General features: G+C 36.5%; 1 protein-coding gene across 8 annotated transcripts in view; it reads left to right on the top strand.

Annotated features, from left to right (window-relative positions):
- The window catches only part of LOC104016228 (uncharacterized), a 35,286-nt gene that overhangs the window by 526 nt on the left and 20,643 nt on the right, over positions 1-14,117 (top strand). For all 8 annotated transcript variants that reach the window (XR_015708885.1, XR_015708887.1, XR_015708897.1 and 5 more), the window contains exons 2-12: positions 925-1,043; positions 1,290-1,418; positions 2,169-2,233; positions 2,337-2,393; positions 2,493-2,591; positions 7,454-7,521; positions 8,229-8,316; positions 10,122-10,191; positions 10,808-10,880; positions 11,651-11,734; positions 13,728-13,857. Coding sequence is in view for 3 of the 8 variants with exons in the window: in XM_087777100.1 (XP_087633226.1) it covers positions 925-1,043; positions 1,290-1,418; positions 2,169-2,233; positions 2,337-2,393; positions 2,493-2,591; positions 7,454-7,521; positions 8,229-8,316; positions 10,122-10,191; positions 10,808-10,880; positions 11,651-11,734; positions 13,728-13,857 (982 nt within the window). In the remaining 5 variants the exon portion in view is untranslated. The remainder of the gene's footprint in view (positions 1-924; positions 1,044-1,289; positions 1,419-2,168; positions 2,234-2,336; positions 2,394-2,492; positions 2,592-7,453; positions 7,522-8,228; positions 8,317-10,121; positions 10,192-10,807; positions 10,881-11,650; positions 11,735-13,727; positions 13,858-14,117) is intronic.

The following is a 14,117-nucleotide window of genomic DNA, read 5'->3' as shown; positions in this document are numbered from 1 at the left end:
TTTATATGATAACATTACAGAAATAATTTCTTCGAGGGCTACAGTTACTTGTGAGCGTTAAGAAAGAATAATCAGTGATAGATCTTGTGGCAGCTGGCTATAACAGGATGTGTCGTTAGAGGTATTGAGAAACATGGCTAACAGCAAGTCTCCAGAGAGGCTAACTAACTTACAATTTTTACAACACAGTGACTATGAGGTACTGGGATTTTATAATTAACATGGAATCGTAAGATTGTTGCAAGCAAAAATCCATAAAGATGTTAAAACGCACAGTCCAGTGTTTTAAAACAATGTTTGTCCTCTGTTACCATGGATCAGGGCGCAGAGTAGGTCTGAAGGAAGAATGAAGCGCATCTTTTGAGTGCATATGTTATGCTACAGCAAGAACTGCATCTGCCGACCCTTTCGTTTGCTGTTCACATTACTCAGAGAAGACTTCAAGCTGGTTTCTTAGGTTACTTGGTGATCATCGCTGCACGTGGACTGTGTGCCACAGTTACTGGTGCACAGTGACTTTATCTGTTGCACTACATCATTCAGCTGTGGGGGCAGCTGAACTTTTCTGTCTCATGCAAATATCTTTTAGGGTTTTATATCACTGAGTGCAATATAAAACTGTCCTGAGACTGTTCTAATCACAGTTAATTGAGTCTACGCTTAATATGTTTTAGATCTCAAAACTAGCATGCCGTGCCAGTTTCTTTAACTGCAGAATTCAATCCTTCTTTTAAAAAATCCCAAAGAGAATAAAATCCTGAACTTATTTGGGCTTGCTTTTCATGCAGGTTTAATATACATTGTGGTAAAGAGTCAGGTTTTAATTGTTTCTGAAATATTTTGATTGAATTCAAGAGGAAAGGTATTAAGAATAATATGATTGTTTGGGTTTTTTTTAATTTCTTGTCTGTTTCATGTTTACAGATCAGTTTCCAATTGATGTGATCCAGGAAAATTACGTCCGTAATGTGAGAAACTGCATTTTTTCAGTTGTCTATCCTACCCCTTTTAAATCTAGAGTTCGTCTTGTAGCTGTTTCAAAGGTTAGCTATTATTTTTTTGTTCCTTTCTAGTTAGTAGAGATTGTTAATACATGTACTAAAATACATTTTAATATTCATATGCTATTTATTGTGAAAGCATCTTATCAATATATGCTTTAAACAAATAGAACATTTAAAACATATTGTGAGATGTCTTTTAATAACAAAATCTGTAGAGAAAACATATTCATTACCACTGAAAATTTGATCATATTCAAGTACCATCTGTATTATTTTTTTCACCAGGAGGTTCTTGAAAATATTTTGGATCTTGATATATCTGTCAAAGGAACATCTGATTTTCTTCAGTTCGTCAGTGGTGGGAAAGTGATACTTGGGTCTGTTCCATTGGCCCATAGGTATGGAGGTCATCAGGTAACTACAGCGCTCGTTCTTCCAGGTGGAATTACGTAGGTCGTTTCATGTGAATTATACCTTGATAATACCTGTAAGTATATGAGTATATGCCTGTAAGTACATGAATACCTATGAACATTTTGATTGCAGATTTTTTCTTCATAAGGGACTGCAGATGAAAGAGAACTATATTTTTTCACGATATCGTGTCTCTTTTCTGTGCTTCTGTTTATGCCAGAAGCAAATTATCCTTTTAACTTCCGTTAGCTGCGGAGTCTGCTTAGCACCCCTGCAGCCTGACAAGCTCTGATTCACGACAGGTATTATCAGCTCAGAGGAGTGAAGAAGGACAGAGCCTCACTGCAATACTGTGATTGCTAAGAGTTAAGTTGCATTGAAATGGGTAAGATTATTTATTGAAAAAAATGGTAGAATTTGATTTGTAATTTCCAATTAAAAAAAAATTACAAGCTGTGTCGGTTTAAAGGCTCATTATACAAAAGAGACAGGGCTGTAGCTGTACGTCATAGCTGGAAGGTAGAAAAAAAAATGGGGATTACTGGCATTATTCTTTTTCTGTGGTTTTCTGATTCATTATTAGTGTGAGTGTGGAAATACAGCTTTAGGGAGCAATATCTTAATGACTACCTGAGCAAATGTGTCATTATGTTGTGTAGATCACAGAGAACCTACATGTAATTTGTACTGTTTCAAGTGTAACTGCTATAAATGATAGAAGAAAATAACTTGATTTTCATCTTTTGTCAGTTTGGTAGCTGGGCGGGTCAGCTGGGTGATGGAAGAGCCCACTTGGTCGGAGTATATACAAACAGGTGTGACATTTTTTTAAGTGACTGATTCAACTCTGTATTCTATTTAGCTGATTAATGCATAGCCCGAGGTGTACTGTTAGAAATGCTAATGGTATTTTTGCAGGCATGGTGAGAGGTGGGAACTACAGTTAAAAGGGTCAGGAAAGACCCCATACTCCAGGTAAGTTGCAGTTAATCTACGTACACCAAAACTGGATGTTTTCTTTTAGAAATGTGCTTAGATTTTATGACCTATTCCTTATTTCTCTGTTCTCCGTAGGAACGGTGATGGAAGAGCTGTGCTTCGCTCTTCTGTGCGAGAATTTTTGTGTAGTGAGGCCATGCACTATCTTGGAATTCCTACAAGCAGAGCTGCTAGGTATTTTTCTTTTCTTTTTCACAGCATTGTAATTTACGGGTAATTTTATGGCTGAGTTCCACTGAGCATCAATAAAGCAGGACCGTTAGTTTCCAAGAGGATAGATCTTTCTTTTCATATGTATGCAATCAGAACAAAATATATCCCTCCAGTTTCATAGATTTTTGGATAAAACTTTCCAGTAATAGTGAGCTCCAGCAATTAATCCATTCACTTTTGTCTTTGGTATGCTTTAAAGTACTACTTTGTTTAAATACGGTATTGTGTACTGTCTGTGTCTTGCGGTGAACAGCAGTTGCTCACTTGTAAGACTGTCTTAACTGAATTACTTTAATTTGAAATCTGCTTCATTTTGTAAAGAAAGTAAAAAATGGAAATTAGATTCAGTGATTATATCTGACACTAACTCCCCTCTCCAGCTTTTATGATGCTGCAATCAAGAGTTTCTTCTCTTTAAAAAAAATAAAATTGTTCTCTTCTTTGTTGCTCACCAAAAGACTTGCAAAAACAGCAGGACTAGATTCCTGCCCTGTAAAAAAAAAAAAACAAACCAAAAAAACCCAAAACCTTTAGTGTGTGGATAATCAATGAGTCTATTAATACATTTTACATAGTGAATAAGTGAGTCTTTTATTACACTGAAGTTAAGCATTTGGATGAATTTTTCTAGAATCAGGCCAAGTAGGAAAATGTTGAAAGTGGCTATTTCTGTATTGTCATAGTCACCTAGCTGCAATTTTTAAGATTGGTAGGAAAAATTGTCAATCAGATGGGTATTGGAGGTAGTACTAAATGTAGGTAATTGCTCTCAGTTCCTTGTTTGTGCAAACACCCATGAGCAGAGAGAGATATTTCGTAAAAAAATAATTTAAAACTAATTCTGTTTGAACCAAAGAAGACTAATACATTCACTCATTTGGATGATTTTCTCAGAATTAAGTAAACTGAATTTTTCAGATTATTATGTTTAAAATGTCAAGTTCATTTTGTGTTCCAAGTAGCCTCATGTCTGTACTCTGGCATTTCAGGCTTTAAAGAAAGTAAATGTTCTGCAGAAAAGGCCTGTACTGAGCTGCCACATGGCTAGGTGTCTGTATTTGCAAAGTGTCTGCAAATCTCTCTGTCATTAATTCTAACCCATTTGCTCTGTTGAACTGCAGTGTTTGTAAAGGACATTTTTGATGGTTTATTCACTGGCTTCACCTTGAGACCCTTTGCTGTTGGCTGTTAATGCAAAACTTCAAATCTGTCCGAATATCAGCCAGAAAGCATCTGGCAAGGTTGTAGCCTTTCTTTGCTGTCGTCTCAACAAATTGTTCAGTGCAAAACCAATATGAAATTACTCCTTAACTGTGCACAAATTCTATTGAGTACCTCGTGTGCTTTAGTTCTCTGCTGGCAAATTGGTTAAATGCCTGGCTCTCTTAACTGCTGTACAAGCTCTCCAGACTGTTTGCAAGACTTCATTTGGAAAAACCCCAGCTGATATCCGTATTCTTCCCGATGGGGAGCTGTTATATTGAGGCTGGTGGGATGTACTTACAGAGGTCTTGTCAAGTCTTGGCAGAAGTGTTGGGAAAAACCTTATGGCTTATCCCAGAACACCCAGCAGGTTTGTTTGCTCTATTAATTTTAACTACTGTGTTCCCAATGGGGTGCTACAGCTTTGACTGTACTGCCAGATAAAGAACACTTCATATGGTGCCATTTTAGTCACATACTGGGACTACCAGCGAGCAGTGTTATGCATTAGGTCAAAAAAGTGAGCCAATATGCATAGTTTTCAGAGTGGGTCTTACTTGCATAGGGCTTGATGTTCATGCAAAACAAGCAGAGTACTTGGGAGTGTAAAGTCCAGCCCTTAAACTAGAGCCAGGGGTAGGGAGGGATATAATCTGTCCGTCCTTCTGTGAGTGCTGTTCCAGCTTCTCTGGTGTAAGAGCAATTTCAGTGCTCCGTTTCCTGTGGGTGGGTGTACATCTGGTCTCCTGCTGCCTTCTCTCAAGTAATGGTACTTACCAACTACAGAGACCATTTGAAAACTACTTTTATAGTGGGAATGTAGGTATCTTCATGTGGCTGCTCAGCTATCTGGCCAGCTCTTAAGTGTTGCACGTCCATTAACTTGTATTAGTAAGTAACCAAATGTTGATGCCCCTGTGGATTTTTTTGTCAGTAATAAGAGAAGTGCTGGTATTCTGCAGGAATTTTGCAGAGGGCCTGCTAAGAGTTACATAGTCTAAAAGAAACAACCCTTCTGGCAGAGGTCTGTTCAAAACAGTAAAATTTAGTAGCATTATTATTCTGACTCCTGTCCCCTAGTGCTCTGATGTACACAATATTTTCTTAGTGTCTGGGGTTCATTCCCTGTTTTTGAAAATTTTTGTTCTTCTTGAAGGATTAAGATTTTCTTCTTCCATCTCATTTATGTCAGCACTTTTTGTACTTACGCCTACAGATGTAACAATCATATATGATTGTTTCCAAAAGGGTCTTTTTTTGAAAAAAATTCCTAATGTTGCTTGTGTCAGTACAGCTCCAGTAACAGGAGCAGATTGATTTCTAGATACTTTTTCCCTCCTTCTGGAACAATTCACTGCCTGTTCTTTGCAGTTAATAGAGAATGTTCAGTTTAGATAGCTACTAGATACCTTCAAAAATACTGAATATAATAATAATAATTAAGGTTCAAAGCCACAGTTACTGTTGCAAGCAACTGCACTGTGTAAGAATTCAGACAAATAATTCCTTTTCATTATTTTTTGTACATATTTATGTTTACATGCATACCCCCCATTTTTGGTCCAGCTAAATTTTTTCTAAGATTTTGATGCTAAAGTATGTAAAACCAGAATCTAGTGTACTCTCAAAATTTAACACTTGGGAGTTTTTAACTCTGTGACTGTCTTCAGTCATATTTATGAATGGAATATTAGGTTTGCCTCTTGTCCTTTTCTGTGTACCTCCAACGAAAGTTTGGTTCTGTCTCCTGTGCAGTCTTCAACTACCTGATAGATAACAGTATAAGTAGCTGCATTAAATTTCAAATAGCATGCCACCCAACTATTTTGAATTACAGAATCATAGAATAGTTTGGGATGGAAGGGACCTTTAAAAGTAATCGAGTCCAACCCCCCCACAATGAGCTAAGTTTTCCTGCTGCTAGACTCTTGAACAAGAAGTCATCTGTGCCTGTTGAGGGGACAACACCTCTTTCAGAAGATAGCACCAAGTGTTACTTCTGCTGGATTGTGAGTGTAATCCCAGTTGCTTTGGAGAGAAAGCTTCCTACGTGTTAACCTTAGGGGAATATGATGCTCTTGTGTCACAGATGAGTGGTTAGGTTGCTTGAGGAATCACTGTCAAAGATATTTGCAAAAGTGATTTTAATAGGAATTTATAAAAGTGTGGTTTAACAAAGTTCAATGGCAAGGTTCACTCTATTGATAAATGAATGGAAGAGAGAGAGAGAGAGAGAGGGAGAAAGGGAAAATTGAGATAGAAGAAAATATGAATAAGAAAATCTCTATCTACACTATAAGGTACCTTTATTTATCCATATTGTGTGTATTTCACTAAATTCACGATAAGTTACTAGGTACCTTTATTACGCCTATTGTGCGTGTGTGAATCGATTCAAATATTGTAGTAAACCCTATTTAATCACTTTGTAAATGCTAAATTAACCAATGATTAATTACCGTTAAATTCCTGTGATTCTCTCTTAACTGTGCAAACATATATAATCTTTAGACATCAACCGTTGACCAAGTCTGAAACTAGGTTTGGGTCCAGCCGCACCTAGGCTCCTCTCTGAGAAGGAGCTTAGAAAGCAAGGGGGTCCATTCTGAACCTCGTGACTCAAGAGGAGGGCCTCCTTTACCCCCCTTGTATTTTCTTCTATCTCAAATTTCGCTTTCTCTCTCTCTTTCATTCATTTAATAAGTAATAGAGTGAACCTTGCCATTGAACTTCGTTAAATCACACTTTTATAAATTCCTATTAAAATCAGTTTTGCAAATATCTTTGAAGGTGATTCTTTAAGCAACCTAACCACTCATTCATGACACCTTGCATATTTTGTGAGGATTGATTCAATTTTATTTTTCCCTGATATAACAGAAAATACAGCGAAATTACATATTTTATTTTGTAAAATGAATGTAAGTTATGAAATATTTTAGAGCAAGCAAAGTTGTTCCAAGCACTCACAAATCTTGATATTTGGATAAACATGGAAATTTATAGGATGTGCAGAATTTTAGAGGCAAATGAAAGGAAGAGATTGTTTTTAAAAATCCAAGTATGCCTGGCAGTGAAGAAGGGATAATTATAATGTATAATCAAAATTATGCCTTTTTTGTGTGTTGATACTATTTGAAGAGTTCTCGATTACTAAGGATCCCAGATCTGTCCCCGAAGTTCCTGAGACAACAGTTTTGGCTCATGTAAAAGGCAACCTCCATGATGCAACAATTTGGTTCCTAATTTCCCTGTCCTTCTAATTTCGCTGTTGTCCTCATGGAAATTGTGACTTATTTCATGTTATCATCACACTAATCAGTCACTGAGGTTCCAAATGAGTGCAGTACTTTTTTTGAATGCAACCCCCTCCCCAAGAAGAGTGTAAGTAATGGAAATTGGACAACATTGTAGAAATACAAAATAAATGCATCTTGCTAGTGAAGCTTGGTCAGCCTCAGCTTACTGTTTGCCTGTGTCATTTGTAAATACAAAGCTATGCCAGCAAAAAGATCTTTCTTTTTTGAAAGAAATAAAGTTATATAAAATATGACTTGATCTTCATTGTAAATTATTTTTCCTGAGATAACTTTTTAATGTTCATTTCTTGTTTGTTACAGCTTAGTTGTAAGTGATGATGATGTGTGGAGAGACCAGTTTTACAATGGAAATATTAAGAAAGAAAGAGGTAATGAACACATTTCAAAATAATATGTTGCAACACTGTAACTTAATTATCCATTGCAAAAATGAATTTTAATATGTCATATATGTGTAATAAAAAGTACTAAATAGGCTTCATTTCATTTATTAAGATATAAAACCTGTCCTGAGAAAATCAGTCTCAAATATATCTTAGTTAAAGAAATGAAGCCTTATGAACTGGTCTGCTATGATTGTGGCATATGTGTTGTAGGGGTATAATTTTTATTGTCACCTCCCATTACAAAAATTATATTGAAAAGTAGGAAAATTTTCTATTGTTCCGATAGGAATACTAGGACGGTGGGAACGCTACTGTGGCTGTGCCATTGCTACATCATCTACACCTGCTCTGAAAAAGAGTGGGATGGCACAGCATGGGGAAAAACCTATTTATGTTGGTTCTTTCTTTGTTGCTAGCATCTCTGGAGTAATTCTAGTATTAATGCAGTACTGGAATTTTGCCTGTGTTTGCTGGTATAGCAAATTAAGCTTTATCATTAAAATGTATGTATAGTAAAGTAATATACATATTCATCTCTTATGCGTTGAGCTTACTTACAAAAATACCAGTTTAACTATGCATATATAAATTCTGCGTCTATAGAAACAACACATGACAGCTGTTACTATGGAACTATTTTATTTTCCTGATACTCTGTTTACATTTAAACACATGTGTCTATATTTAAGGTGCAATAGTGCTACGTCTTGCCAAATCATGGTTTCGTATAGGATCCTTGGAAATCTTAGCTCATTCTGGGGAACTGGACTTACAAAGGTTTGAATTTAATCTTCATAGTAACGATGTTATTTTTCTTAACAATCAAATATGTATTAGAATGCATATATGCAGTTGGAATTTAGACATAAATTATTTGGATAGGGAGACTGTATAGTTTAGAAAGGTAACCTGCTATTATTATACAAGCATACAAAAGATCTTACCTCATAAGGGTAACACCCCCTAGAGGTTTTTGAAGGCCTGGATCTTACAAAATGAGAAAGGTTTTATAGCTGAAATAGTTCTGGTAACTAAGCACTAGGGAAGAGTTGTTTGTTTTGGAAAGATTTGTAAATTTAAAGTTCCTACATTTCTTATAGTTGTCTGTGAAGCTAAAATAACAGAAATACTAAATAAATCAGTAGCATAAGTATGTTGTATAAAGTATGCTCTCCAGAAACATGCAGAACCAGGGAAGTATACTAGGTAAGAAATTATTGCAGTTTTAAGCCTCTTAGCAATATTAATTTGTGTGTCAAGCAATTAGCATGACAAATTTTTAGGTCTACTGTAAATATTTAGAAGTTGGTCATTTCTTCCCAGGAGCAATAGAAATTGTTCTGGGGTGCTTAAAAATGAGCAAGAGCTCATAGCAGCAGTTGTACATTGTAGTAACTGATAATTCAATTTAACTTCCCACATCATTCTGTGCTGTCTTTCTTTCCTTTTTTTAAAATCTCACAGCAGGTTTTAGTTGTAAAACTAAAAAGACTGAATTAAGGAACTGATTTTAAATTTTGTTTTGGGTTTTTTTGGTGAAAGTATTTGCGACCCATTGGATTTAAGGAGCATGTAAAGATCACTTCTACTAATGCAAAATAGATGACTCCGTCCTGCCTGTTTTGGAGGGAGCCTCAGAAAGAGTGGCCAAGAGAAGGCCAAGGCCAGTATGAGTGTCTGCTTCCTCCTCGGAGAAAGTCCTGAAAGAGGATGTCCTGGAGCAACCAGCTAAAGTTCAGAGGCAATAGGTTGGACACCCTTCTAAAGGTCAGGTTGCTAGGTGCTGTGATGAATTCATCACAGTTTGAGGAGAGTTCAGTGATTTCCTCCAACAGCCTGATTAGAAGGTAAAATCCAGATACTTGTTTGCGTAGCTGCACAACCCTCGCCCAGGTCCAACCCTCGCCCAGGTCACCTACCCCACCAGTACGTTGTGCTTACAGCTTCCTGTGCCAGTGGCCCTGGCTGGCTCTGACCACAAGAGGGTCCTACAGGGAGCTCCTAAATGTTCTAAATGCCTGCCGCTCTACTTTAAAGCTTTAGATCTGTAAAGAAAGATATGCATCTGACAGGCATTGCAAATTTTAATGCATGTGTCCCAATTTCCTGAGCCTGTCTTGTAGGACTATGCAGCACTGTCTTGGGAATAGCCAGTCACTATGGCAAGTAACCCTTCTCCATAAGAATTCAGCCATAAAATTTTCTTTGTGAGAATTCTGACGTATAATTATTCCTTGTAATCATATACTTTTTTTTGGATATGCAAACTTTTTTTTCCTAAAAAATTGATATTACTGCATGCAAAACCAGATCCTGGTGTGCTCTGGAAGTTTAACACGTGGGAATAATTTTAACTCTACATGGCAGTCTCCAGCCATATTTATGACGGGAACCTTAGGTTTTATCTCGAAGCATTTGGAAAGGCTTAATCCAAGAGTCATTGGAATAAATAGGTCGAGTTTTCTAATAACTGTTTGCAGCAAGCCGTAGATCAGCATTTAGCTGTTTGCAAACAAGAATTTTGAATGATCAGTTCTAAAAGTACCAGTTTTGTTTAAAGAATTCTGCCTCTCCTATTACAGACGATTGCTAGACTTTATCATCCAGGAACATTTTCCATCAATAGCCGTGAATGATTCAAATAGATATCTGGTAAGTCTTTTTTAAAAGTCATTTTTATTTTCCACAAACAAGTGAACAAAAATTATACAAAGCTTTTCAAAGTTTCAAGTTTTAAAATGTTTTAAAATTTGAAGTAAGCTTCCAGGTTTTATCAGCGCAAGTTTGTTAATTCTCTTCAGTAAAAACCTGCTTCTTGAAGTTTTTTTTCTCGAAGTCAAATATTAACATTCTTCACCATTTTCATTATGGAAATGTTTATTGGGAAGCTTCCATTTTCAGTTATTTTTTGTTCTCTTACTGCTCAGATTTTAAGTGAGCAGTGGTCATGAAGTGATGAATTATGCTTTTTCTAGTATAAATGTATATATAGTATATACTAGTATGTATAGTGTCTTTGTTTCTTCTTTTGACTTTTTAATTTCTTTTAGGGCATCTGTATGTACTTGTTTAACTATAGTCTTTGCTGGATAAGGTTCTTGTGCAGTTACATCATTTAGAATGTGAATGAAAAGTCCTGACAGACAGATACACATTTACAAATAGAATGTATGACATATTTCTAAAGTGAATCAAATGTTTATGTTATTTATTGTATTCCATATTTTTGATTCAGAGGACTTGAAGTAAAAGATGTGTTTGATTTTAGGAATTTTTCTCTACGGTTGTATCAGAGACTGCAAATCTGATTGCATTGTGGATGTCTGTGGGGTTTGCACATGGTAAGCTGCAGTGGGTGGTATTGGCTTTACAGGAGTGACTCTTCATAGTCCTATACTTAAAGATGGCTTTTGTCTCTTTGTCTTTTGTCTCTTTGTTCCTCAGTTCTTCTGATGTCTTTGCCTACAGCAGTATCTGTTATGCATTAATATACAATTTTTTTCGTAACAGTGTTAGGAACACTTTCTGATCTTTCAAAGCATGACTGTATCTGACAGGAGTAAGAATAGCAAGATTATGGGAGCAAGAATTCTCAGAATTGTTGTAATAGTCTGATGTACAAAGACCATGTATTGATGTCATATATAAGTTTAATTGCTCTGAATTTGATGCATCTACATAAAACCCTGGCCTTTTATAGTGTATCAGATACAGTACTGTCCACCTTTGTTTCAGATTTATATTACGAAAAATAAAATAGGGTTGTCTTACTAATACAGCACCCAGTCAACTTGCAAGGAAGCAGCTAATAACCAATTTGCAAGATGCTATTTCAGTACTGTGTAGCACTGAAAGGAAAAGGAAACAGTGCCACCTAGGTATAGAAACCAGATGCAAGATAATGTCGTGAACAGTTTCTCATTTTCATACTTAAAATGCATGCCAGGTCAAGAGTAAGAGAGACTAGTTTATTTTCCAGAGTCTGATTTCTGAAAGGTAGCTGCTCTGAAGTGCTCTAGATTCAGTCGATCTATTTCACAGAAAATTTTCTAGAGACTACAGAGTTCAGATGACATTGTAACTTTTGTTTCTCCTTGTTGCTTAATTGTAGGTGTGTGCAATACAGATAACTTCAGTTTACTGTCCATAACAATAGATTATGGTCCATTTGGATTTATGGACTCCTATGACCCAAGTGAGTGTAGCACCTGTTTTTAAATATAATTTTTTTACTTAAAATAAATTCTTTATATTAATTTATGTAGTTTCTGTGTGCATGAAAACTTCTAACATTATTAGCAGGAAAATCCCAAGCGTGTGTATTGTTTGAAGAGTTTTAGGAAAAGAACTGTATCAGAGACCAGTGTTATGATATACTATACAAGCTGCATTTCAAGTGCTGAAAGTCTTGTTAATGAAATATTACTATTAAAACCATTTTCATGAGAATGTTTCCAGTTGAACCTCATCAATTGAACAGATGCTACAACAGAAATCTAGAAAACTAAAAATTGCATATTGCTGTAAGAAGCCAAAAGCAAAAGTGATATACAGTAACTTTGCATGCATCATGCTCTAGCTTTATAGTCACAGCAGCTAATTACATGTTGGAAGAAAACAAATCAAACCTACCCTGTCATGGCAACCTTTCTTTGAAAGTATGGACTCAGTCAGAGAGGTTACATCTGAGTAAGCTTCAGAACAGCAGTGGTTATCTTGCTATCTGTTTTCATGAGACTGCAGCCTCAAATTAAGGAAATCTCATGAGAATAAATGTCATATTGTTTCTATTGTATTGAAAAAAACAGGGCTTTTCTGGTGTTAGATCTTTCTCTATATGGTGGGTTCACCCAAGCCAGCAATTAAGGACCCACCGGCCACTCGTTTACTCTCCCCTGCTGCGGGCTGGGGGAGAGAACTGGAAGAGCAAAGATGAGGAAAAGCGCGTGGGTCAAGATAAAGACAGCTGAGTAAGTGAAGGGAAAAAAAGGGGGCAACCAACAAGTGATGCAAAGGCAATCACTCCCCACCTCCCACCACCAGGCTGATGCCCAGTCAGTCCCCAGGCAACAACTGCCTTGGAAAAACTGCCCCCAGGTTTTACTGCTGAGCCTGACGTTATATGGTATGGGATATCCCTTTGGTCAGTTGGGGTCAGCTGTCCCAGCCGTGTCCCCTCCCAGCCCCTTGCCCACCCCTAGCCTAACTCGCTGGGGTTGCAGAGTGAGAACAGAGAAGGCCTTGATGCTGTGCAAGCACTGCTCAGTAATAGCTAAAACATTGGTGTGTTATCAACACTGGTTTAGTCACAAGTCTAAAACACAGTGTCATACAGGCTGCTATGAAGAAAATTAACTCCGTCCCAGCCAGAGCCAGTACATGCTAGAACCGGGTGAAATGCTTTAGAGTTAAAATTCAGATTTGAACCAATCACCAGATCTGACAGGTGTGTCACAGGTCTCCTCCTTAATGCTCCGTTTGTTATTAATGTGTTCTGAGGACTTGGGCAATGCCGTGTGCATTGATCAGCTTATCTGCATTTGATCTGAGCAAGGGGTTCATACTGCAGCCATTCAGAGACTGCTGTTGTAGATATTTTACTTGTGGATACCTGTAACTTGCATAGCAGATACTTATTATCTCCCAAATAATGGATTTGCATACTGGAACATGTTAGCCCTAATTTTTATGTGAATACATAAAGCTTGCTTGTGCAACTGAAACAAATCTTGCTTAGGTGGTCTGTTTAAATAAATACATGTTTATACATGTTACTTTTCCAGAAATACTTATAAATCCTGACTCTCATTGTACAGTTGTTTGTTTAGTCTGTGTGCTAAATAGTAGCACTATATGTAGTAAAAACATTGAATAAGACTGGTTTTAGTGTAAAAATGGTCTTTTTCTGTTTAAACATCTGAATTTATTTTGTATCTTCAAGTAGGAAAATGTCACTTGTGACACATGGGAAATTGTCTGTGAAGGATGTGTTCCTTAGATTTGCAAATAATAGATCTTGAGTTAATTCACTGTAAATAAGTATCCTTGTGATCTGTTTTTAAATATTTAGTAATTTTAGGGCTTTTATTAGTTTGCTGTGGAAGTATAAAAATGAATGCATTTCAATATTTTAACATTGTTTATTGTAATTACTCTGCTGTGGAAAAGTAATGTTTTGTTTGAAACAGATTTTGTTCCAAACACATCTGATGATGAAAGGAGGTATAAAATAGGAAACCAGGCAAATGTTGGGCTGTTTAATCTGAGCAAGCTGTTACAAGCTCTAAAACCTTTACTGGATCCCAGGCAAAAGCAGCTGTAAGTAATCCTTAAAATATCTTAATGTTTAAAAGAGCTAGTGAGATGGGAGACCCTCTCATCCCCATATGCATAGGAAAGAAAGGGATTAGCCTTTAAAATCTATTTTTCTAAGTGGAAATTGATTCTGAATTAATTATTTGCCAGAATAAGGTTGGAGGGAGGGGAGAAAGGTTTTCATTGGTCATAAATAATAGCAAAATATGACTGGAAAGAGGTCCTAGATGTTGTGTGGTCCATTCTCCTTTCGCTAAGGTAGG

The sequence above is a fragment of the Nipponia nippon genome, unplaced genomic scaffold (genome assembly GCF_047370975.1).
Source record: "Nipponia nippon isolate SJK-2023a ecotype South Korea unplaced genomic scaffold, ASM4737097v1 scaffold_1, whole genome shotgun sequence".
In the NCBI taxonomy this organism is placed as follows: domain Eukaryota; kingdom Metazoa; phylum Chordata; class Aves; order Pelecaniformes; family Threskiornithidae; genus Nipponia; species Nipponia nippon.
Note: the sequence above shows the minus strand (reverse complement) of the source record. Positions and strands in the feature narration are given on the sequence as shown.